The sequence below is a fragment of the Sinocyclocheilus rhinocerous genome, unplaced genomic scaffold (assembly GCF_001515625.1).
Source record: "Sinocyclocheilus rhinocerous isolate Xijiao unplaced genomic scaffold, SAMN03320098_v1.1 scaffold1419, whole genome shotgun sequence".
Lineage (NCBI taxonomy): Eukaryota > Metazoa > Chordata > Actinopteri > Cypriniformes > Cyprinidae > Sinocyclocheilus > Sinocyclocheilus rhinocerous.
Genome location: NW_015664679.1, coordinates 284,431 through 311,691, shown reverse-complemented (window position 1 = coordinate 311,691; position 27,261 = coordinate 284,431). Strand labels below are relative to the sequence as shown.

General features: G+C 37.5%; 1 protein-coding gene across 1 annotated transcript in view; it reads right to left on the bottom strand.

Annotated features, from left to right (window-relative positions):
• Window positions 1-586: 586 nt before the first annotated feature.
• The window catches only part of crim1 (cysteine rich transmembrane BMP regulator 1 (chordin-like)), a 130,503-nt gene continuing 103,828 nt past the window's right edge, over window positions 587-27,261 (bottom strand). Inside the window, exons 7-15 of the mRNA XM_016540957.1 lie at window positions 16,383-16,511; window positions 15,060-15,216; window positions 8,215-8,336; window positions 5,209-5,421; window positions 4,902-5,117; window positions 2,888-3,109; window positions 2,569-2,757; window positions 792-920; window positions 587-609 (exon numbers count right to left, since the gene is read on the bottom strand). Coding sequence (XP_016396443.1) covers window positions 587-609; window positions 792-920; window positions 2,569-2,757; window positions 2,888-3,109; window positions 4,902-5,117; window positions 5,209-5,421; window positions 8,215-8,336; window positions 15,060-15,216; window positions 16,383-16,511 — 1,400 coding nt within the window. The remainder of the gene's footprint in view (window positions 610-791; window positions 921-2,568; window positions 2,758-2,887; window positions 3,110-4,901; window positions 5,118-5,208; window positions 5,422-8,214; window positions 8,337-15,059; window positions 15,217-16,382; window positions 16,512-27,261) is intronic.

The following is a 27,261-nucleotide window of genomic DNA, read 5'->3' as shown; positions in this document are numbered from 1 at the left end:
ACGCGTCTCTGTGTGGACGGAGCCTAAGTTTGCAAGTTAGTATCTTAAAACAGCTTAACTAGGCTAAGTAACTTCTCAAATGAATTCTCTTCAAAATGTTGCTCTTCCATGAGATTTGTGCTGTCTGAATTATTCTTACTTCCATACTATACAGTATAGCATGCAAAAAAACAGTATGTTAAAAGAGTAGTATGTCTGAATTCATAGTATTCGAAAAACCAGTGGTTGAAAAACGAGTAGACGAAAAGTACCCAGATGACCTACTACTTCCACCAAGATTCTGGAGTGTGCATTCGATAGATGCTTTACTATCCCATGAAACCAAGGGAGTGGATTTGTGAATGGCAGGTAAGCGATACAACTGACACTGATAGGTCACATGACAGTAACAACATGGTGGATGTAATACTTCCAAATTTCATTCATACTACCCTTATTCATGCTATACAGAACATAGTTTTTAACGGTTGAAGTAAGTTTCAAACCAACTGTAGTACCTACTAGAAAGTATGCACATTTGGATGCAGCTTAGTTGTCCTAAACCAGAATACAGATTGTAGAAGAAGACAGTTTTTGCTAAAGCTCGCTATAGCACCCCTTGTGGCAATGCTAAGAATTCAATAAGCATTCACACTGCATTATGCATTGGACTTTTTGACTACTTCATTTAAAGAATTGGCTCATAAGTCATTTGCTTATGAATCAGACTACACTGGTTGTGCTGTGTCTTATTTTGTGCATTAAGCGAAGACAGCCCAACAACGACTTGTTGTCTATATATCGTCCCGTACTCTGGTACAGACCTCTGAACTGTGGCATAATATCATTTTCGCTATGAGTTGGCCAGGCTGGTTGATGTCTCTGCTTGTCTCCTCGTTGGTCCGTCTTCTCGATGGGCACATTTGTGGGAGCGTAACTTTCTGTAATTAAAATATCAGAGACACAAAGAAAGAAACAAAGAGAGAAGAACAGCGTGTTACAGAAAAACACACACCAAAGCACATAATACAAACTACATTAAGAGGAGTTGAGAAGTGCCCACTCAGAACAAACAAGATTCAGGTCAGCGTGAAATTGCGGGCCGCAGGCTAATTAAAAGCTCATCTTCAGAGCTGCATCTTTGAGTGGGAAAGCACCAAAGGGTGAGTGATTACCCAGAGTGCACACGACACCACTCTCAACCCCCTCATTGATCCAGAGCCAAGTGACACAGCAATAAAGTGGGCCGTGATCAATGACATTATCTCCCAAATGCAAAGAGAGCTAATTTAGCCTCTGTCCGGCTTCGACTTAATCCCTTTAAATGATTGATCTCAATGAGTCCGTATTTAGACGAAAGACCCATTCAATTAGAGAGAAGGTTCTAAGTAAACACTGCTTTATGAGAGCCAGACAGAGAGAGAGACAACGAGATAAAGAGAGAGCATGAAAAAGAGAGAGAGACGTGTGACAGAACTACAGAGAGCAAAACTGCAGGGTACTTGGATCAGTGATACTGCCATTTATTTTAGTCATTGTGAAGTAGTCTATAGCTACTTTTCCATCCACTTCAATTTATGGGGGGAAAAATGCAAACCAGATTGCAAATAAAGCAGAATTGAACTCCAGTAGTGGGCTGTACATTAGAATTAAATGGAAAAGTAAATGATTTTATCCATCAGGATTTAATTGGGGGGTGAAAAGGGCTTTTATTGGTTAAGCTTATGTTCCCCACCCCTGTGGCCTTGATTACATCAGCAGAGAAATAAAACTGTTTTAAAAGAAAAAATCCAGACAAAGTAATTTCTATGCTTCATTTTATTTAAAAATTTTACAAAAACAAACCTACAATTTTATTATTATTTTTATTTCATTTGGACTTTTACATGAAACAAGATCTTGTATAAAACTATAATGTTTCTAAAAATTATAATGATCTATTTACTACAAATACAGTAAAATTATAAATTATTATAAATATGTATTATAATAATTCTATTATTATTTAACTAATAATACTGATAATTATTACTAATTTGACAGATTCCTATTATTTAAGTATTATTTATTTAAGTATTATTAATTTTTTATTCATTCTAGCACTTATTTCAGTTAGTTGTCACGGCCAAATTTCTAATTCCCATTTAAGTTTTTCATCTAATATTTGTTTTATAATCATTCATATAATATGTTGTTTTTTAAGCTCATTTGAACATTTGGAGTTCAGTGTCTGCTTAAAATAGCAGTCCAACATAAATAAAGATCCAAAAAGTATTTGGATTTAAATTAAAGACATCACAAACAGAATTTTCAAATTGCTAAATATTTTACAAAAAGCTAAATGTTTCACTTAAACACATTTGTTAGCTAAGAAAATTGACACTAGTTCTGATAAAGGTTGTACATTGTTTGTGATGCCACCTGGTTAAATATTTTAACCATGCAAAGAAACATTTAATGCTCTAAATACTTTACGGGGCTCTGTGTAGCATATCTGTTTTGTATTTGCCATGCAGATTCACTGTCTCTCATTCTGTTCTACTCATCTGATCTAATCTCTATGTGAACACACAGCACATAAATCCTGACCTGGACACATGGGGCAGCAGCTGCCCTCCACGGTGACCGGCTGATGGCAGGGTAAGACAGGACAGCTGACAGTCGAGCAGAGGGTCTGGCCTTGCAGGCAGTAGCAGTGAGTGCAGCTGTCAATGTCCCATCGCTCCTCGTCCATGTACGTCTTCCCGTTGAAATGACACACGGCCCTCGGCGTGGCATCTGGTGAAGAGGTGGGAGAGACACTCAGTCATAGCCATGTCATTAACACCCACATATGATCAGAAGGCAACTTAACTTGGCTGTCTGAACTGGGGAAATACGATCTTCAACTGTGCACAGATTTACATACCTAGACAGTATGGGCAACACTGGCCCTTCCTGAGCACGGGCCGGGCGCAGTTGACTGGTGGGCAGGACTCAGCGAAGCAGCTAATAGCTCCGTCTAGACACACGCAGCTGGAGCAAACGTTGGGCTTCCAGGACTCAGCGGCCAAGAAAATATCACCATCCTCATTCCTGCAGTAGCTGGGCATGCTGTCGTTACTGGGCGTCTGAGGGGTGACTGGATCATCTGAAACAAGGGATATATATAAACGGATTTCTATTATGACAACTCTCTGAAGATTTTAGCATGGTAACGGATATGACAATGTTCATGTTCATTTGATCTTGGAGGAATAGATCTGCTATGCTGCTAAATTGCTGCTGTTGGTTATTGCTGCTGCTGCAAAGCAAGTACAGGAACATGCTACTGCCAATACATACGGTGATACAGTGTTTTGAGTATTTAAGACATACTGCTGCTGCACAAATAGCATATAAAATAACCCGTAGCAGCAGGTGGAGCTGGGGAAGGGGGTGGGTTTCAGAGAAACTCTGAAGCGTGCTGCGAAATGCTCTAGTGAATGCTAACCAACCATTTAAATGTAAAGCAGCAAGCTCATTGGCTGCATATGCAACATGAACCAATCAGCTTGTGCCAAGTTTAAAGCCTGGAATACACTACACGATTTTTGCCCTGATTTTCCACCGATTTACAGTCTGGAGAAGTCGACGCTAGTTGCCGAAAGTCAAAGCCAGTCTGCAGATTTGAGTTGACAGATTCCATAGAAAATCGCATAGTGTACGATGGTCACAGACTCAGATTTTTTAGCTTCAGACTCTAAATCCACCCAGTCGGAGGATATCAAACATGTGTTCTAAAATCGGCTGAAAATATCAAACATTGTTTTTATTTGTCAATAGTCTCCTAGAAACAAGGTGCACGTTTCTGCGTGAGTTTGTTGTGATCGGAACGATGAAGTCTGCTAGTGTATCATACTCAGTCATGCAGTGTATGATGTCCAGTTTTCCTCTGTCACTGAAAAAGTCGGTAAGTGTATGATGCCTAGTGTCTTAAAAATCTGTTTAGATTTTAAAAGTCATGTAGTGTATTCCAGCCTTAACGCTGTGAATATCATTAGTTAGCATTAACGATCCATCAGCCTGCGCCATCTAGAGTTTAATGACAGAACTATAAAGACTTTTTTTCTTTAAATCCTTAGATCCTTCACAATAAGACCAGAAACGTATTAAGGAAGTAAACAGTTTTGATGTTGACTTCAGTGAGATCCAGTTTACAAGCTAAAATGAAACTGTCAGTCAACAAATTTCTAATAGTCTCCAATTAAGCATGTGACACTACGTCTTTGAATTCAAGCTTTGAAATTTGCTAATAAGTGCACCATATTTCTCTGGGGCTGTATTTGCTCCATGTTATAGTGAGAGTGAAAAAGTTTTGAGTAGTTTCTCTTGTAACTAAAGAACGGAATGTCAACATACTTTGACTAAAACACAAATGACTCAAAAAACATAAATATTCATAGCAACTCAAACAATCCAATCTCGAAAAACAAATCTACATTTCTCCCTTTCATTTAGAAAGCCAAAAAATGATTTCAGCGGCGTTGAGAACATTTTAAAGAGCAGAGTTATAGTTGAGTTGCTGAAACATTCTCTGAAATGTGCATCCATTCTATTCCTCTGTCATCCTTTCAGCTCAGACTGTTAATCATGTACTCCTGCGCCCATGCAGTATTCATCATTTCCACCAAACACATGCATTATGCACGTTCACATTTTGTTAACTTTTCTCCCGTTGAAGGTGTCTCACGCCTCTATGCTCTAAAAGTCCTTACAATAATGAATTTTTGTGTTTTTTCTGCCTCCCTTGACTGTACTCCTACAAGATCCAAATATCACAGCCACTTTGGCTTCTCCATGACATTCAAGTTTTCGCAACGTGCTTCTAAACTAAAGTTTTGGTAAGTTAGAGCAGGCCTGTCAATGCTTTTCAAACATAAAGGCTTTCGTTGACAGCACACCTGAACAGTGAGGGCAGCAGGAATCCTGCGTTCTGATTGGACTGTGGCAGAGCAGGGGTGGGCACACTTCCGTCTCACAGAGCACACGGCCACTGTGGCAGGTGCACTGAGTGCAGGAGTCAATGTTCCACGTCTCTCCCTCCACAAAGTACTCTCCACCTGGAGCCAAACACACGGACGCCTCGCTCAGCTCCGGCTTATGGGAACTGGACTCTTCTGAAAGAGATAATAAATATTTTAACATGTAAAATCCATCCTGAAGTATCAACGGAGATTGTAATGTAAGTATGTTGCAGTTTTGGCTCACCTGGACAGGTGGGGCAGCAGTGGCCAGGTCGGATGGTGGGGTTATCACAGGGGGGAACTGGGCAAGAAATAAGGGCACACATTTCTCTCCCAGCATGGCAGTAACAGTCCCTGCATCCGTCATGCCAGCTCTGCCCGTTCTCGTGCCTGCGGCCATCCATAGACAAGCAGGAGCCCAGTTTCACTGCTGGAGCCACAGATGACGAGCTCTGATCTGCACAGAGAAACCAATGAATGAACAATAAACACATCAACTGAAAACTGAGAGCTGAAAGCATAAACTCTGAACGGCCTAAACCAGTCATCAGTAATTCGAATTCCACTTCCGTAACAGCTACACATCACGGGGTAACACATTTGCATAACGCCCGCCTATGTTCTACGCAGCAACTTGAACCGCCCTCAAACACTGTAGCTTGTTCGTCATGCCAAGAAGACGCTGTGTTCCACGCTGTGAAAGTAAATTCATTTTGTTTTCAAAGAATCAGTGGTTAAAATTCATTTTTTCCACTGTACCACAGCAGTACAACCCCAGTCTTTATTGTGTTCCTGTCATTTTACTGACGACTGCTTCTCTAACCTCGTTGAGTACAAGGCGGGATTCACAAAACCCTCAATCTTGAAAGATGGCTTAGTACCCAGTTTATTTGGACCAGCTGGCTCCATTGAATCACAACCTGTAAGTATGATACATAGTAGATGTTTGTATTTTCTATTGAGCACTCAAAATATGGAACTATGGCAATTGGCATATCATTTCCGACACGCTGTATGCAGTAGACTAATCACAACTGAATGGGCCTTCTGACCAATCAGAGCAGAGTAGGCTCACGGAAAGGAGGGGTTTAGAGAGACTGAATCTTAAAACGGCTTCGAACGAATTGTTTGAGAATCAGTGGAAAATGAGGTGGTATTAAATGCATATTTTGAGAAAACTAAAGCATGTTTTGACTTTGCATGCATTTATACCTATACAAATACAACCTATACAAATACAAGTTCACTTGCAATGAGGATAAACATTATTTGAATACTGAGAACATAAAACCATTGAAATTTAGTTGACATTTCACCCAAACGCTGCAAACACTTAACTCAAACTCTCAAACAAAACAAGAGAACAACTGCTTTGTGGTAAAAGCAGACCACAATTTGAAATGATCAAACTCATTTTTATTTTAGACACAGCGTAAAAATGTGTTTATATAGTCTGGTCCGGATGGATTCTTTGGCATATTAATAGCGAAACGGGAAAGCCAGAGGATTCCCTGAATCATTTTTACATTTATATTCCAGACATTTGACCTCTTCAGTGAAACATTTTCACCGGCTGCACCACAGACAGCATGAAATGACAAAATATGCAAGTGATGCCTCGCACGCCCCAAACCCCAGAGCACAAAACATTCTCAAATCTCATTCTATCTGCCAAGAGCGTCACCTCTCACTGCCTCTCCATAACAGCGGCAGGGCTCCAGCCAGGCCCCAGTCAATATCACAGAACCATTTCACATTGATTAAAATTCTGTCTGGGTGATATGTGGAGGATGCACGCTTTCAAAAATTCAACACGAGGGAGATTAAAAAAGGGTCTTTTTCCTTGCTCTCTCGTCTCATTAAACGAACCGAGCTTGTGAATATTTCACGTGCCAGCTTCATTATTGAAGATGAATCAAACGAGAACACAAGAGTCGTATAAATAATGGAGGGCTGTGAGTAACTGTGGGCCCGGCTTTTGTATATACAACAGGTGGCCCTCAAAATAAATGGAAAATATGGGGAGGGGGGGATGAGTCATGCTGGAGACCCTGGTCTCCTGAATTGGAGGCCCAGCAGTTCTCTTGGTGCACATGGATCACACTTGGAAATTAAAGGAATAACACCTCAGCATATTGATTCAGCTGTATGGGGCCAACGTAGCACTAGATCACCTCTGGACATGAAAAAAAAAGCTTTTGAGTTATATTACTTAGATTTTTAAATATAAATTACTTACAATATTTGATTTGATTTTACATTTTTTAAATGGGAAAAAAAGTCTTTGATCTTTGAAAAGTCTTTGATCCGTGTTAGCTGTCAACTTCAAGGTGGCGACGCCATCGCCATCGATATAAATGCGATGGCGCCGCAGACGGCAGCCTCAGTGTTTGGCTCTCCAGTGTTTGTACTGTTTTTGTTAGTTTTTCCTGTTTTTTGTTTCTCAAACACGATCAGTTTTACCAGGGATGAGCTGCTGAACATTCGGCAGAACACACCACACAATCTTGTACTGGAAGCCTGTGACACTATAACAAATTCCTTGTATGTGCAAACATACTTGGCAATAAAGCTCTTTCTGATTCTGATTCTGATTCTGATTTAAACAGATTTCGCTTATGTATTAAAGCAATAAAGAAATAAAGCTGCAGTGATTTTACCTTGGGTAAGGGGTGTTCATGTTTCTAAAAAACGCATGGCCTATAGTATCTTATTGTGTTTGTAAAATTGCCACAACAGTTATATGATAAAAGTCACCAATCTGTAATAAATAATTGTAATTCTTAATTATATTAATCAGAATAAATTTATACAGTTCATTACAATGTTGTTGTAGTTAAAAATACACATTATTTTAGCTTAAATAGTTTTTTGTTAACTGAAATAAAGCTGAAATAAAAAATAAGATGAAAAACTTAGAAACGGAAGTACTAAAATTACTAAAACTATAACTGAAATAAAAATAAAATTATCTGAATAGCCAAAGTTAAATAGAAAAAAAGACAGACAAAAGCACATCCCAAAATTAGTAAAATGTAAACTGATATAAATACTAAAATAAAAGCTAATTCAAAATATTTATAAATTGGTGCTTAAACATAGAATTCAAAAGATGTGCATTTACAGGCATAAATTTTTTTTTATTAGATTTCTAATTTGGAACTATCAGTGAGAAATGTAACAGTCTTGCTGTAGTTAAACTAGATAATACAAAATCACAAGGTCTATAAAAGGCAAAACAGTGACTTACCTCTACACTGGCAAATCAGACAGCCCAACTCATCGTGCTGGAAGCCCATTGGACAGGACTTGTCACATAGCAGTTCAGGGCATTTCTTACAACGGCAGGTGTCACAGCCATGCTTGTTCTTACTGATAACAAAAAAAACGAGATAGGGAGAAAGAACAAGAAAGCGTAAAAAATTCATACGTACATGATGCAGTAAGTTTTCCCTTATTTAAAAAAGAAATACAAAGTTTTGTCATGAAACTCTAGATAGTGCAGACTGATAGCTTCTAACTCAATCTGATGTAATCACATCATTATTCACACAGCCCAGCTGGTTGGTTTCTTTTCACATCAGCAGCCAATGAGCTTGCTGCTCAACATTCAAATACTTGGCTAGTGTTTGCTGTAGCAGTTTCAGAAACCCTCTACCTTCCCCAGCTCCACCTGTATAGATCCACTACGGGGTAATTTCATGTATGTTATATATGGGAGTTATGTTATATATATTATATGTGCAGCAGCAGTATTTCTTACACGCTCACAGCAGCATGTCTGTGGATGTACTGGTCGTAGCAAGTCTCTGTACTTGCTCTGCTGAAGCAGCAGTGTAGCAGATCTTTTCCGCCAAGACCAAACACATTAACACTGTCATGTATATTACCATGCTAAACTCTCAGAAAGTTGTCATGACATCTCTTAAATAACAACAACATACTTCCAAAAATATTTTTTTTATAAATGATGTATGTGCAAATAATGTAGAAATGAATACTCAAGACATATCAGTACTCTGAAGGGACCGTTCAGACAGAATGTGCTTTTGCATTCCACTGCAATCTTTTTCCATTTTTTTTAAATGTAGCTAAACTTGTGTTAGATGGATGTCTTTGACTGTTGTCAAATCAAAACTCAAATCAAAATATGTTAAAAAAAGGCGGCCGCACATTTTTGCCATTTCAGTGCTCACACCTCCCATTTTTCAACACAAAAACATGTTCTGTGTGAATGGCCCCTTATAAAAGCTGATTTATTTTAAATGGAGTTGAGATCACGACTAGTCAAAAACTACTTTATCTGTGTACATCTTGTTACTGGACACTATCACTCACAAAAATTAATCAATGGCTGACTGCGATTACCACATTTCTATGTGTGGATAGCTGGATCCATGCCACTAGGTGTCAGTATAAGTTGGCCAGTACAACATATACAAAAAATGTAATAAATAAAAAAAGACAGAGTGCACCTTTAAAATAACTCTTCAAGACATGTGGCCTTCATAAAGAGTCAGTGCACACTCTCAGTACACTTTGTCATTGGCACATCAAAGCTTGGCACTATACACCAGGTGCCAAAGACACAGTCCAATGTCATCCGTTAACACCGGAACAGAGCGAGAAGGAGAGAGAGAGGAAAGAAAGAGAGAGTCTTTATTGACCTTACTTGGAGTCCTGTCAGCAGATGGCACATTAAAGACGACTAACCAAAACGACCAATCAAAATGCTCCCTGATGTCCAAGGCACCTTCCTTGGAGAACAAACTCATCCAGGGCGCACTGGTCTGAACCCCAACTGCCCATCTCATACACACACACACTTCTTCCCATCCTTCATCCCCCTATCCGCTCTTATCGGATGAATAATAGGGCTGAGAAGCAGCCATGTGCAGTGCGTATTTGGTTTGGTGATAAGAAGCTATCAGGTATGATGTCAGCAGTGGGGAATGGGAATATCAATATTCTTTGTGCAAGAGGAGGACGTCTGTGCTAAGCTGCATGCATTATTCAGGCAGCGAGCTTGATCCTCGGCCATAACTTTGAGGGGGCATAAATAGATATCTAAAATTAGAATCTGAGATGCAAGCATTTGCACTTGTGTGCACATTCATGACGGCAGAATTGAGGTGGGAAGAGACAATGACGGGCCAGGGGCCGAACTCGGATAAATAAAGACTCTTCTTTATTCAACCACACCCGAGGGAATGAGCCTCGGATAGGAGACTATAGAGATGCAAGACCAGCCAAGCTGCTGCCTCATTCTCTGCACTTGTCATAACGGTCTTCATTATATTTTAAAGGAACAGTACACCTATTTTTTTTTCCTTTTAACATTTTGAGGGTTATTCATTGAGACAGTAGAGAGAAGATAATCATGGGGCAGATGAAGAGGGGATGGGTTTGGGTTACAACACACATCAAATTCGAACCAGCCTTTCCAATATGCACAGCACAGCTTAACATGTCTGGAACATTTGCACTAACCACTACATCACAACTCTAGCCAACTCTAGGGCAATGCCAGCCCCGCGGCAATTTGGAGCATTTAGCCAAGCCCAGGCCCAGTTCTATGGGGGTGTTAGAGGGTGATAAATACCCTCAAACAAAAGCACCCTCAACTGAAAATCTGGAAAAATATCCAGTGCGTATTTGTGGTTGCGTCTGGAGAGCATCAAAACTTACTATTTACAATGTGTTTTTGTAATGTTGTGCAATGTAGCCAATCACAGACATATCTGTTGATTTCTTGAACGCAATAGCCAAACAGAAACGTGTGAGTTGGTCAGGATTCACTCACTAGCCTACTGAAAATGCTGGAGTTTTTATTCAGTGCAGTTCTGTGCACTCAATCATCTCATAACAAACAAAGTGCAGATGCGATGTAAATAAAAGTTTCAGGTTACACTTTATTTTAAGGTGTCCTTGTTACAGTGTAATTATATATTTAAGTACTGAGTAATATTAATTAACTACATGTAATTACTATATAGTTAGGGATAGGATTTGGCTTAGGTTTACTTGCATGTAATAATGCATAATTTATTGTTATTGTAATAGTAAGTACATGTAACGTGTAACAAGGACACAGTAAAATAAAGTGTTACCAAGTTTCATTGTGCAGTGTAGAGAGATTCATTGATTATAACTAGGGCTGTCAGTTTAACCCTTAAATGCATACCTCGGGTCTTTAGCGACCCGGGACATCATTCTCTACCCTCTCCCTCCTTCATTCTTTAAAGGTAGACATCAACTTTCTTAGTATTCCTCAATCTATTCATTATAAACAATATAACAAGAAAAAAATTGTAAAATATAAAATAAAAAGTGTATAGGGTCGCTACAGACACGATGTATGTAAATGTGTAAGTATTTTTTCCTGCGCGACTATATTTACATATCTGAGGACTCAATTTGTGCAATGCATCTTTTTTTCCTCAAGGTGGCACTGTTTGATACACAATGATGACGTGACGTTTCACTCATAATTGCCGCAGGCATAAAACAAATGAATATCATCAGCAAAAATGGAACGGGTTTGAATGGCTTTATTGCAGAGCAATTACTATACGCAATGAAATATAAATGTCACTGCCATTTGATGCTGGATGTGGTGAATAAGCTGCCAGTGATCAAAATATTGAATATGAAGTAATTGAAAACGATAGTTTTGAGAACATGGTTGAGATTGTGAATGTGAGGCAGATGCTGAATGTACTGTGGAAGCTCGCTCTGACGATGACGGCGATGGTAAAATCATCTGCTCAAATTGAACCCTTTTAAGTTTATTTTATTCTTCTGTAATTGTTCTTAAAATATCAAGATAATTTTTTTGCTATTGCAGCAGTTAGAGGTCCATCCGTCCTGGATATAGGCCTATAGGTCCGGGTTGCTAAAGACCCGAATATGTAATAATGATTGGCGAAACATTCATGCATTTAAGGGTTAATATGTTAACGTAATGAATTAGTTATGAAAAATAATGCAATTAAAATATTTTAAAGCAGGAAACGCACTTGCCCCCGCCCCCAGACCTGTACATCATCTTATTTCATACAGTTGACTGATTGTTGTTTGCTCTGTTGCAAAATTTAAATAAATTGAAAGTGATTAAGAAGATTAAGCGAGTGTGGATCCCTTACTAGAATATGATGTTACTGATTGATCTACGCACTCCAAAACTAAAGTTGAGCACAGTGAATTTAATTTTTTTTCACAGTTGACTGTTGACAAATATGATGCAGGGCAACAACTCCATAAATGCAGTTATGCCCTATAATTCAAGATATTGGGGCAAAAATGCTCCTGTATGAGTTTTTGTGTCATATTTATATCACATGATAAGCGATATCACGAGCAGCGAGAGCAGACAAGTGCTGTTTGTCCCAAATGTGATTTTACACAACAGTTCAGTAAATAAGAAGTTGATATTGTGTTATATTTTAAACACAATATTGTCTGTTTTTGCTCAGTTTTGCCAACAAAAACATTACCTATAAAGCAACAGCAGAATTGTTGTGCTTCTCCGAGCAACACAGAGGTGTTTAGTTTCTGAATGAATCCACGTTTTGAACGAATCGTGTAAACCAATGATTCAAAAGCGCATTCATAAAGAGAGCCGTTTACTGAAATTCTGAATGAATCAGGCGTTTGAAGAAACGAATGACTCAAAGACATTTACCACCACCTGCTGGCAGATTTAGTTTCTTATTTAGAGGATTATTTCATAAAAAAGAAAAGGGAAAATCACTTTAAAGGGATAGTTCACCCCACAAAATTAAATTATTTAATCATTTACTCATACACAACATTTTGGTTACCAATGGCTTCCATTGCATGAACGAAAAAAAAAACTGAGATGTTTCTCAGATTATCTTCTTTTATGTTCCATAGTTTCTGTTAGGCCATTCTAGCCTAAACGTGTAATAAATTTTATGTTGAATCAAATAAAATATTTCTTTCTATAGCTACTATTTGCAATGTCTACTTAATACTTTCTCATTTAACACAAAAATAGCTTTAAATAATCTTTTGGGGGTATTTTCACAGCCAAATATAGTTTGCAATTAATTAGATTAATTAATCAACACATTATGTATGTAATTAGATTAAAAATTGCAATCGACTGACAGTCATAATAATAACAGAACTTTGCGAGATTGCGGGGAGCGCCCTAAAGGGAGCACTCCTTACCCGTTTTCTAGGCTATAAACCATTACGAATTTGCATGAAGCTTTTGTTTTTCAGACATAGACACTCTGCAAAGTTTCGGGAATGACATACACATTTTTATGCTGGATTCACTCTCGAAATAGCAGTGATTGACAAAGTGATATCCATAGCAATGGACAGAACAAAAATATATGCGAGAGCACCCTCATGATTTAATTCTGGAACTGTGCCTGGCAAAGCCTCCACAGACAGCGCGCGTCCTGAGCCAGATCCAGTTCAAAGACCAAAAAATGTGTGTAAACTTTATTGAAATCTGGCTATATCAACCAGCAATTTAATTTCCAGCAATTTATGACTGGCTTGAATATAGTGCCAAATTTGATAGATTTTTCCTCTTCCTCTTTTTTTGTTTTTTTCCTTTTCCTCTTCACAAACGGACATCGCATCGCCATTCCGATCAGCAGCGAGTCAAAACTAGTCCAGAGTTTAGTAAACGTTGGCAACCTGTTTAAGTTATTCTTGACTGCTGATGCGGTGCAATAAAGTAGGATATTATATTCGTGAATATTTTTCGAAAGAAATTTTGTGCTCTCGATTCAAGAATTAACTGTCGCCCATGTTAAACTTGTGTTGGACCTTCAACTTTTCAAAATTTACAAAGTAATTTTTTCACAAATCTATTGTTCGAGCTGTACTTCTGAACACAACTTTGCAATGCTGTTTGCAAATGTTTGTTGGAACTGTGGTTTGGGAAGATCAAATTGTTCAACTATGTTGCTAACAACAGAACTTGCAACCATAGTTGGCCAGTGATGCTTTTGGGAAATAAATCATCAGTTAGGACATGGTGTTATGTGGTCGTGAAATTAATCATTATATACCAAAATAAATGGCTTGCGTAAAGAAACATTTACCAATAAAATGACAATCACTGAAGCCACAAACTAGCATTTAGTGCACAAGCTCTGATACTGACTGGTGGTGCTCATATGGGTTTTTTAAGTTTGAATCTGGCTTGCAACAGATTCAAGTTCCCAATTCTGTTCCTCCTGTTCCTGTGCTCTCTTCACTATCACATGAATAGAAAGTGGAAAAAAACAATCCCCTGACAATAAGGCATCAGTCACTGAAAGTAGTCGTGTGTACTTTCTTGCACTTTTCTTCTCTTTCTCATCTCCATTTGTCACAAGATGTCTCTTTAACCTGCCGACTGCACAGCTCCACAAAAGTTTGTACAAATTGGCTCGGCGATCTGCCTGTGTAATTGGAGCAGTTTTTTTTGCAGATGTGGAGCAGCAGTGTTTATTCGTCATTGCGTCGAGACATGGTGTTGTGTAGATTAGGCGCTCAGCTTCGCTATCGCAGCTCATCCTTTACACGGCGCAATCAGAGGCACTGATCTGAGCCGGCCCTAATTAGCTGTCAGCTCTAAACTTGCAGTTGGGCACAAACAAGCAAAGCAGAGCGCATTTTTGTCATTCACAATTTCTCCAGACCGTGCTAGGAACAGTGTGGGATTCGCTTTAGTTTGTCACAACTAATGACTGCTGCCTTTCCTGATAGTTTAGAAAATCATTGGGGTGACTATGACATAAAATGAAGGATAAAAATAGTTTGGAACCATATTATTACTTAAGTCAGGGGAGACTTAGGAAGTAGTAAGACATTCTTATACTAATCCTTAAAGCTATAAAACTAACACGTAGTTGAACTTTTATTCAAATTGCCTTAAAGTGATACTAGTGTGAATGTCCCTCAAGACCAGCCTGGCTCAAGGAAACAATGTCAGGAAGAGCTTTATGGTTTTTCATAAAGTCATCAGAGATTTAATCACATACTGTTCCACTAACAATGAAAGTTTATTAGAAACTGCACTTCTTGTTATTGTTACTTCTACGAATCAGATAATTGTTTTCTTACATGTAGCCAAAGGGGCAGTCCTTGGCACAGGCCACAGCTTTGCACTTCTTGTGACGTGGGCGACACTGGCAAACCTCACAGCCGTGAATGTCAGTCTGGAAGCCAAAAGGGCATTTCAGAGTGCAGCTGGCAATTAGACTACTGCACAACTCCTCTCCTGAAGGTTAGAAGAAAACAGAATAGACTAATTAATTACAGCTTTAGACATTAATTACCTTAACATACATGCTTTAAGATCAACACAGACAGGGAGGCAAAAACAAGAGAAATGCAACATATTCTAATACAAAAAGAAATTATAATATAATATAATATAATATAATATAATATAATAGAATAGAATAGAATAGAATAGAATAGAAAAGAATAGAATAAAATAATATAATGCTTTATTTCCTTTATTTTCTTCAAGTCATCCATTATTATTGTTTAATTCAATTCAATTTTAGATTCTTTGATGCTTTTAATTCAATGGATTAAATTGAATGCTTTTCTGTTTTTCCGTCACTATGTTCAACTTATCCATTATTTTATTTTATTTTATTAGGAGAAGTATATTATATTATATTATATTATAAACAACAATAACAACAACAGAAAATGTACTGGTGATTTTCTGCCAGGATATAATCCCGTAATTTTACAGACATTATTTTATTTTACATTAATATTTTACAGACATTTTACAGACATTTTATTTATCAATGCAATGAGGTGCAAATTCAAAATACAGGTAAAACACCTGTAAAAAATAAATATAGCAAATTCCTCCATATTAATGCAGTACATTGTGCCTTTTTTTAACAGATTTTTTTTACAATGTATTACATAGGTAAAATATGTTGTATTATAACATTATAATATATTTGTATATTTACATTATATTTACTGTAAAAATAAATAATTAAACATTTATTTTGTGAAGAAATTCATAGACACAATTTATGTTTGCCTGCAAAACACATAAATTTAAGCATATATTTGCATTCAGATTTAAGCATATATTTACATTGTGCCCAAAAGTTTGCCAAGTAGTGTATATCTTAAAATAGTAATATTTATAATCCACAACCAGGCTTGTGGTCCCACCCTAAATCATTAAAATCAGCATTATTATCTTTTTTCTTTGACATTTGTCAGACTTGGGATTCACTCAGCCTTTCTTAGCATAAAACAATCCCTTAATCCATCTGCCCTTCAGTGTTTATCCTCATAAACATCTCTGCTAAAGCCAGTCGGTGTCTGGAGAGAAGAGCGCCTGACAGCGTCTGTATGGGCTGAGGAAGATTAAGCACTTCTCCAGTGACGTCTCAGCTCACTTACGTATCTTGCAGCTGCACGTCCTGCAGCCGCTGGAGTCCAGCTGGAAGCCGTACGGACAGCTCTTGTCCCCCAGTGTGCAGTTGTCCAGAGAGCCGCAGGCAGGGGGCGCCATCGTGATGTAGGTGGGTGCTGGAAAACAAAAAAATTCCCCCAGAGGATGTGAGTCACTCTTGACTAAGTCAGATAGTTAAACAGACAGAAAAAGAATACGGGATCATAGGGGCTCAAGTGGGACTACACTTATGAGTCATAAGAGGCAAACAGACACAGACATTTTTTACACAGACATTCTTTTATTTTCAGTTAAAAAGACATTTCGCACAAAAACAAAAACCCTGCCATGACTTACTCATCCTTATGTTGAGAATGTTTTAAAGAATATCCAGGCCACTCTTTTCAATATAATATAACCAGTGTTATTTTAGTATTATTTATATACTATTATTATATTTATATTATTTTAAGGTAGCTTTTACTTTTATATTTTAAGTTTTTATAAGAATTTTTGAAGAATATCCTGGTCACTCTTTTCAATATAATATAACCAGTTATTTTAGTATTATTTATATATTATTATAAAGTGAAAAATTTAAGGGGGTCTGAATACTTTCCGTACCCACTGTATTTTAAATTAGCTTTTATTACATTAAGTTTTTATTTTTATTATGATGAGCATTTTGAAGAATATCCAGGCCACTCTTTTCATTATAATATAACCAGTGTTATTTTAGCATTATTTATATACTATAACATTTGTAATATTTTAAATGAGCTTTTATTTTTATATTTTAAGTTTTCATTTTTATTTTGATGAGAATTTTGTAAGAATATCCTGGCCACTTTTTTCAGTATAGTTGTCACAAATCCTGTCCATGGACTTCCGTTCGATCGCTACCAGAGGTCACCCTTCCGTTACACTGATTATACTATTGTAATGACAGAACTAGATTATACTTGGAACAAACTCAGAAAGGCTCCGTAAAGTTGCTATCGCTAGGGGAGAGATAAACGCTAACAATACTCGGCCGTTTGAAAAGGATCTGAGTGGGGGTAATATAGTGAGTGTGTGATTGGTTACAGCTGTGTGCAATCAGTGCAATGACATCTGTCTAATAAAAATCCCAACTGGATAAAAACAATTTGACTGAATCTATTATCAGATTACAGAGCCGTTTAATATAGACGCTCATTGTATATCGATGACACGCAAACCATTTTTCCATTTAGGTTTGACACACCACAAGTTTCTATTTGATCCCATTCCTTCCAATCGAAAGTTGTACCACATTCTGATAAAGATGACAAACAGTCAGATGGACAGACGGAAAGAACGAAAGATGTACAGATAAAGTTGTCAAGGTCTGAAATGGATAAAAACCTTCATGACTACAAATACAGTTGATGGCAGCAGTCCAAAAAACGAACCATCATCACAGGAAATGGACTTTTTCACAGCGCGACCAGAATCTATAATTTGCCACTCCTGCAAAACCTGAATGCTTGTAGTACATGCTGAAATTACTGATTGAATTGATTGGTTTGTGCCTGTCAAATAGCTCATCCAATCAGCTTCCCTCTCGGTTATTTTTTTTGTTTTTTCCCCCCAACATTTAGCTCTGAATGCAGTAGGGAATCAATTTCATGATGAAGTGCATAAGCAAACACGAGTATGCTTTTCAATTTCTCTCGACCAACAACAGATGATTCATCTTATAGGGACAATTCACAAAAAAATGAAAATTCACAGTCAGATCTTGCAGTGGGTGTTCTCAAAGCGAACTATACGGAGACGGTTTTATGCTAATTAGTAACTGCAGGCGCTCGCTTCCTCGTAAAGAATAATCGGGAACCATTAACATTAAAACGAGGATGAGAACGAATGTATGTGCGTGCGCTACTTGTACGCAATTATTAGTGCAGCAGACCCACTGTGTTTTGTTTATGCTCATTAAGCTGCTCTTTTAAACAGCATGCTGTCTCTGGTGGGCTGACCCTAGACCACATGGCTGCTGGGAAACACTGCAGCGGAGAGAGACAGACTTGTGTCAGAATTTTCAAATGAGTCAAGACACGTACCTCTTTTGATTCGCTTGCACCGCACATGGAGAAGAGAGAGAAACACATGAGCTGTCAGTGGCCAAAAGAGAGTGCCGTCATTGCATTAATAACTAGTTCAGTTCAGTTTAGTATACACACTTCTCGGACTGAATGTAAATACAGTTGTCACGGTCTGAATTTGGTTGTAGAGTTCGACAGAGGCTTTTATTGTATGGAAAAAGGAAGCATAAAAATAAATAAATAAAGAAATAAAATCATATAGGGTGAACTATCCTTGTAATACATTCAAAACAGCTTTTTGGAAATTTCCAAAGTTGTGAGTTAATATTTCTTTCAACTACATATTCACTGGCTACAACCAAAACAAATATATATATAACAAATATAAGGTTTACTGACAAATTGATTTCTTGTTGTTGTTTTTTTTAACCACACAAAATATTCACAAACACATAAGTTACAGAAGCTGGATTAAAACACTGAAACAGACAAATCCTTCATTGAATACTCACTGAATTCAAGTCATCAAATCATTTTCAGACGTTGAATAAAAATAAAGCACACTGAAATCAGTGTCATTACTGGCTGATTTGTTTGTATGATACTGTGTAGCTGAATGATACTTTGTATAAAAAATAATTAAATATTAAGCAGCAAACCCGTTTTCAAATAACATAAAAAGACTTTTAAAAAATTACATATTTATTAATTATATATATTTTTTTACTTTCATATACTTTTTTAACTCGACTCCAAAAATTGAAACGTTAATGTACCAAAAACATATAAAATATTAAGTAAGTAATAAAGAAGCAGTAATAAATTAAGTAATAAATGTAGTTTGGACCAGTTGTGAGGGGTTTGAACCATTTTGGGTTTTTTTGTTGCTGTAAAAACACATTCTCTAGCAAACACTGGGTCATAAAATGTAGACTATGATTCACAAAAGCCTATATTTTTTATTAAACATGATCATATAAAGGCAGCAAATTGTGAGATGTGTGCTACTTCTCTCTCCCCAACTTGTCTCAAATGTAAAGACATATGGTTATTAAATTAAAAACGAGCTGTCAGTGATAAATATAAACCTGAGGCAAAAAAACAGAAAATTTCCCCCCCTATTCATTAAAGAGCGCTGTTTCAATTAACACTACTGTAACATCTGAAGCCATGTCGGCACTGGTGCCTCATTTTGTTTCTTCCTATGTGGCCCAACAACCAACAGAGCAAGCTCATATTCAAAGACTTTCAGAAATAAACATGTGCATTGTATGTGAAATTTAAGGCACATATTTAAATATGGAATCATTTTAGTGCAAAACGCTAATGGCTGTGGGTTTCGCTTCAAAACGTGATGTGCGGTTTTTGGGGGTTCAACCCAACCTGACAGCTTTCATTTGCTTAATTACACAAGTTGCGTCTGGTACAATAACTTGCCTCTGACAGGGAGAGGGTGTCACCTTGAGGAAATGAGGTTTTCTAACAAATAATAATTAGGAAATAAAAATGCACAGAGTGCAGGGCAGCTGGCAAATGAGCTAAATTAAGCTGTCCTGGGACCGGGGGATAGAGTCAGGGCTGTGTCCAACAGGGCCCAGAGGACAGTTGCAGGACTGAGGTGGGACATGGACACACACCAGAAGCGGTGGCATGGTTTCAGTGCCAAAAGACACCACTGGAGTGGACGCATCTGTTCACAAAGAAGGACAAACACACCAGCGCTTGTGCTGCCGGTATATTGAATATGTACAATATATTCAATATTATACAACAGTCACTTCTGGTCTGATAATTAGTAAAATAATATAAATACATACTAAGTAGATTTAGTAGATTCTGAAAAAGTGATTAAATATTATATGAACTAACAATACAAACATTGAAAAGATTTTAAAGATGTTTATGATTTGAGAATTAAGTCAGTAAATAGCGCCAGTGCCAATAAACCTTTTTAAGCGAACAGATTCCAAATTACAGTACTTGTAATTAGATTAAAATACTTGTAATCGGACTACAGTTACTTTTTTGTAAGTGTTCTAACTGATGTTATTTTAAATTATTTATTTTTAATTTGACATTTTTATGATTTAATTAGTTATTAGCTTTTAATTAAACTCACAAACCCCCTGCAGTTCCTTTAGGAACCCCAGTTTGGGAAACCTTGACCTAATGAAGTTTAATGCACTTCATGTTGTTAATAACAATGAATGAAATACATTTTCTTTCGCTTTGTATTTTTTTTATCAATATAGTACAAGATTTTTAAATCAATGTGATAAACGAGTTAGGTTAAAAGTAATCTAAAAGTAATCCAAAAGTAGTTTGATTATATTACCTCATATGTGTAATGTAATCAGTAATGTTTTACAGTTGGTAATTAATATACATACAGACTAAAAAGGATTGAAATTCTTCAATTTTTAACCTGAATATCTTACTAACTGGACCTTCAGTACTAATGTAGCATGAAAGCGAAGGGTGATGGAAAAGTGCTCTGGAATGTGTCCATCACTTTCCCAAACGGCTGCATGTAACATGCCACATGTAAATGTGAGGCGCAGTGAGAGCAGAGTTCTCTAGACCTTGCCATCAGGTAGGGCTATTTAAGACCTCTATCGAGGGGGATATCAGGCATCATTACAGCTGCCTTTTATTTCCCCATTTCCCATCTTGTAATAGGGCTACATATGGCTCTGCTGAATGCATATGGCTATTTCTCTGCTTTACCCATCAAGAAAAAAAAAAAAAAAAGAGTTCATCCTTGAATGGAGTAACAGTCCTATCTTTATTTTTGATTGCAGAACTGCCGTCACAAGGCTGCCGACACTCGAGACAGGCTTTGTAATAAAAGGAACCACCAAGGTAACAAAAACAGAACTGTATGACTTGTGTGTAACAGAGTCACAGCCACACTAAACTGTTGTTCTCCATGGCATATGAGTCTTTCTGTACTCAAATAGCATTGAACATATTTAGTGACTGTAATCCTTAAATTAGTACTTAAAGGTCTGGGTTCAAAACTAGTTGCAGTCTATGATTAGAAACTCAGTTTGTAAAAACAAGCAAATAAAGTATGTAATGCACTTTTTTTTAGAAAATATGGCCCCATTACATAAACCTTACACACATTACCATGAGACTAGTGTCACAAAATCATGTATTGACCTTGTTTATGCCTTATATCCAATTCAACTCTTTTGATGACCATGTAAAGACAATAAACCCAGTAAAAAGTTTTGCATCATAAAGCCAAAAGAGAGGAATCCACTCAGTTATTGCCTTGGTAACTAGAAGTCCAGACATCCATTCACATAAAACAGTAGTCCCACCATTCAAAGAACAATTTTGAGAACTTTTTATAGCTCAAATATCTCCCATTTTTGTTCTGAAGAATCTGTAGAGCACTTTAACAAAAACATTAGCTGCATATTTATGCTTTTAACATTCCACAGTGTGAGACAGACATTCATAGCAAGTGCATTACTAAATGTTTTTGTCTAATAAATTGAGTCTAAAAATGTAGCCTTCATTAATTGACTTGAGGCCAATGATGCTTTCAAAAAAGCTTAACTTGTATTGAACCTGGAACATCTATTTAAAGATCCTAGATTACACTGTGGCCGTGGAGAATGGGTGCCCAAATATATATCAACCCTTTAGTGCTACTACTGCTCCCTACTGACATTGAGCTGAATTGCTTTTATCCAGAGCAACAGTATACAATATTTATTACAGTGAAAGTAGCCCTGGAGCAACTTAGAGCCCTGCACAAGGGCTCAATTGTAATGCTTAATAAATGGTTCCTTGCTGGATTCAAACCGGCAACCTTTTGGAAACCATTCCAGATCTTTAAAGGAACAGCTCACTAACAATTGTAAATAAAACACAACAAAAGTTAAATAAAAGTGGTCCATATCATCTCAAAAACTATATTCCAAGTCTTCTGAAGCTATAGGTTTGTCTGAGTAACGACTTATACATAGAGTTGACAATTGGCCAATGTCCGATTGTTGTTGAGTGCTGGCACTAGTTCAGTGTCAGTACAAATCATAATATTGTACTTTTTACTCCACTACATTTCATAAAAACATGTCATTCCTCATTATTTTGAACTGGAGAAATCGTCATGCACTATGAGATGCGATAGCGGTGTCCGATAAATCACACTGGACAATTCATCCGCAATTGGATTGAGTAGATTGCAGCTGTTCTTGAGTCAACAACTTATTGATTCAAATGATCTGGTCAGAGCGAGTCTCCAGTTAACAATTCACTGAAATCACAAATCTGACTCAAAATGAGCCATGAATAGGAGATCCTCAGAGCACGTGAAAAGTAAGTTACTAATGCCAAATTTTAGAATATATTATTGTAAATGAAAATCAGGTCATGAATGTCCATTGCTTGCGAACTGACGCTGCTGTAAAAGGCCTGTTTAAGCAACTGCCTGAAATACACTTGAACGTAGACATGTCCATATTTGTGTATTACCATCTGAACAGGGTAGGTTTTATTTAAACTCAACATAACGTTAAAATAACACAAATGCATCTACCCCACTGCCGTAGCACTTTCAAATGATGTACTATGTTTGAATAACTTTTTTTTTTAAAGTGCTAACATATTTTGCCAATATTTTTAGTTTGCACACTTGAATTATCAGTAATTATCAGTAGTAAACAATGTATGACATATTTTTTTTGCAAGAGGATAGAGTATATACAATTTTAAAAATTAATAAATATTCATCATTTAGTACTTTTTACTTTTAACACTTAAGTACATTAAAAATCAAAAGTACTTAAAAAATACATTTACCAAAGTGAAATTGAAAATGAGTACTTAATACTTTTACTGCAGTAATATTTTTTTTTACGGTACCTGCACTTTTACTCAAGTACTTGATTTGTGTACTTCGTCCACCTCTTCACTAGCTGGACCCCTGTCGGAGGCTTTTTGTCCAGTTGAGCATGTTAAATTGGCAATGGAGCCAGTCGGTGAGAGAGATCACTCTGATTGGCTGTTCAGCTTACCAAACAGTACACAAGAAGAAAAATGAACGTGACAAAGGCAAACAAATGATCAGACATTTGTGGTAAGTGAGATTGGTGTGAAAATGCTAATACAGACTACTGCCACCTAGTGGTATGGAGAGTTGTTTATTTTCTCACAGGCACAGAATCTACAGCCTAGTTTGCAGTTGTCTTTGCACTGTTCAAGCACAACATTTTGGCCCAGACAGAGGCAACGTAAGGCGACACTACAGTCAGCTTTTGTTGCCGCTAGTTCTTTGATGTCAGTTTGGTGTGTCACGGCATTAAAAGAGTGGAGTTTAATTATTTACATTTCAGTCTGTCGTCACACGAAGCTATTTTATAACTTTCATTTCAGACCCCTTTTATGTCACTTCTGGAGCTTGACAGGTACTTTTACTACATGAAAATGCTAAGAGATTGTACAAAATGACTTCTTTTGTGCACTGTGGTAGAACGTGTAAATATGTATTTTCATTTCTAGTTGAACTATCCCTTTAACTGCTAAGCTACATCAGCCGACTAGCAAAATACGGAGTAATGAATTCATATGAAGCACTAAGCAGTTAGTCACCTTGCCGTCACAATGAGGATTTCGAAACCGTTTGAATATTTTCACATTCATGTAGTCTGTCTGTGCTTAACCTTTCACTGCAGTCCGTGATGATGAGCAGGCACACACAGTGCCTTTGATCTACCTCTGCACAGCCCAGAGAAAGAGCGAGAGAGAGAATTCAAATAAAGAGAGAGCACTGTATTTGAGATGTGGTTTGCGATTCAGCGGAGGTATTGTGTGTATAGAACTTTGTATCGAAAGCCATAGTGCACTACCCCCTCACTTCACCTCAGTACTGAAGTGAGTGCTCTCCACGGTCAGGCAGACCCATCTAAACCTCTAATTGCTTCACAGGCCGAAAGGCGTATGAAAGATTAATTGAAAAGGGGTGAATGTGAGCTTGTTGCTCTGTGCAGGTCTGCAGACAAGCTGCTGTCACTCTCTGCCCATATACTGCTCTCTTCTCTTCTCTCTCTCTCTCTCTCTCCCTCACTACCTCAAACAACCTCAAGTCTTACGGGCCACTAATCAGACCTTTTACATCCCAATTCAGATGCACAGCATACATTTTTAGTTTGACACAAACTCGCAAAACTCGTGCCACAATGATAGAGTATTGTCAAGTAGTTGCTAAGTGGCTAAATAACAATAAAAACAAGAACAACAATAAATAAACAAACAAACAAACAGCAATGAGCAAATTATTATTATTATTTATTGTCACCATTTTATAAAATTACATATGTTGACACATTTTTATAAAAAATATATATAAATAAATATATATTAAATATATGAATATTATATTATATAACATAGGGGTAGGCAGTACTATAAAGGTAACAGTATTATAAAGTTATAGGCTATATATTTTATATTGGATTTGTTTTTTTATAAACAAAACATATTATTATTATTAATAATAATACAAATTATTATGATTATATATTTGATATTTTACTTTAGATTTATATATAAAAATAACACTGTTTTAATTATTGGAGAATTCATTAATTTAAATACAGTTACAAATGGTACGGCATCTCATTTGATTATTATTTTTTATTTATTGAAAAATCGATTGATGCAAACCGTACCAATCTAAATGTGCTAAAACTGTATTTGAAATACACATTTAAACTTAAAAATGGGAAACATTTCTGTGTAGTTGGAATGTAACACTTTTCTTGTTTGAGACATATTTCATCCTGCCGCACAAATATACATTTATATAATCAAACTGTATGTATCATATGACCAGCAAAAGTAGATTGTGTTGAGAACAGTCAAGCTTAAAATCACTAAATACTCAATGCAAAGTCTTTGGGATTTTTTTTTTGAAAGATTTATCATACACCACATGCAAGTCATACTGCTTAGAATCTGCTTCTCAACATGCAACACAATGTGAGACATCACTCAAGTCCGTAGCACATTTGTTGACATCCCTAACCCTGAGTGTCAGCCACAGTAAGAGTAACGCTTGCCTTCACTATTATCAAGCACCACTATGAGATGAAGCACTCCAGGCGTTGTTTTCTCTCAATATACAGAGCCAGAGCAAGAGAAGGATGCTTCATTTGCTTGGATCTTTAATTGGAAGGAGGGTGAAGGTGCAGAGGGTAGATGAGACAGACAGGAATCCTATTACCCCCGGTGTGACTCAATTCCACTGGAACGGCATTGATCATAACCAACACGACAGTTGGTGGAGCCTCGCTAGTACGATTTTTCATAACCTCCTCCACACATATTTTCAGTCTGGCATTTAGGATGGCCTGATAAGATTGTTAATCGCTCTGAACAAGCTTTCCATTCCCGGCGATCCTAAGACTCCAAGTAACAGGAGGAGAAAAAAAACCCATCATGTAGCTTTTGTGATTTGAAAATCTAGACGGCAAACAGCGACGTGAGAAAATCTATATTCTTCAGCTCTTTTCAAAAGGATGATGTCATCGGTCTACACGCAGCCAATCCCGGGAGAAATTCATTATCCGACATACCTGCCACTCATCTATCACTCGCTCGCTTCTTCCCATGTCTGAAATAACCTTTAGAAACCCTCTCTACAAAAATGTAGTCCACGCCCCGGCGAACCGACCTGCATTCCTACATACCGAGGTGCACGTCAATACCTCGCGGTGCTTAATCAAAGCTTGTGATGAGATACAAAACGCGCAACAAACACCAAGGGGAAAACCTAGCCAGCTGCAGTGGGAGTGGAAGTCCCAGGGGTAACCGCTACCGATCTGTGAGTAGTATGAAAAATACACTGGCAGGCGGGATATGATATTCCACTGCTGGTGAGGGTAGGGAGCAAGGTCTAATGAGGGAGATCCACAGGAATGGTTTCGGTGCAGTGTTGCATGACAGTAAAGGAGACACAACACGATAGACCTGAGATATGAGGCGATGGACATGTTTGGGTTGTGCTGGAAGTGGGTTGCTGGGGGATCCAGGTAAGCAACTGCCTGCATTGCTCTCAGACTAGTAGATTATTCACACATACAGTATGTGACTGGAATTGAAACTCAAAAACACACTGAGTGCTAGAGAACACTGAGAGGAAATGGAGAAAGAAAGCATTTGCTCACACATATAGGCACTAGTCTTGAGAATTCCAGGTTATTTTAGTCTGATGGTGGTTTGTTTCATTAAAGCAGTTTAGAAAAATCACAGTGATGTCCTCATCACTTTGTAGGCAAATAAATGCACATTTAGGCCCTGTCCCAATTGAAATCTTATGATTCCACACTTTTGTGATGTGATGCCGGTTTGACTATCAGGTAGAAGTCTGCTGTGGAGCTCTCCTCAGATCTGCCAAAGTGCACACCGTGAGCACCCTTCTGAAACCGAAAATGACGAACGGGACACCCTACGGTAGGGGTGTCCAAGCATGCTCCTGGAGGGCCAATGTCCTGCAGGGTTTAGCTCCAACACACTTGCCTGGAAGTTTCTAGTCAGTCTGAAGACCTTGATTAGCTGGTTTAGGTATGTTTAATTAGGGATTGGTGTTAAACTTTCCAGGATAGTGGCCCTCCAGGAACAGGTTTGGACATTCCTGCACTACAGTCTTGTGGACACACGTATACATCAGCCATTGTAAGTCCACAAGGCAACAAGTTCACGCAAAATGTGCCATTTGGACTTTGGAGCATTTGGACTGGGTCTTAAACAGACTCAACCTACTCAGCCTACTGTTTTTGACTACAACATTGAATTAATGCTCATA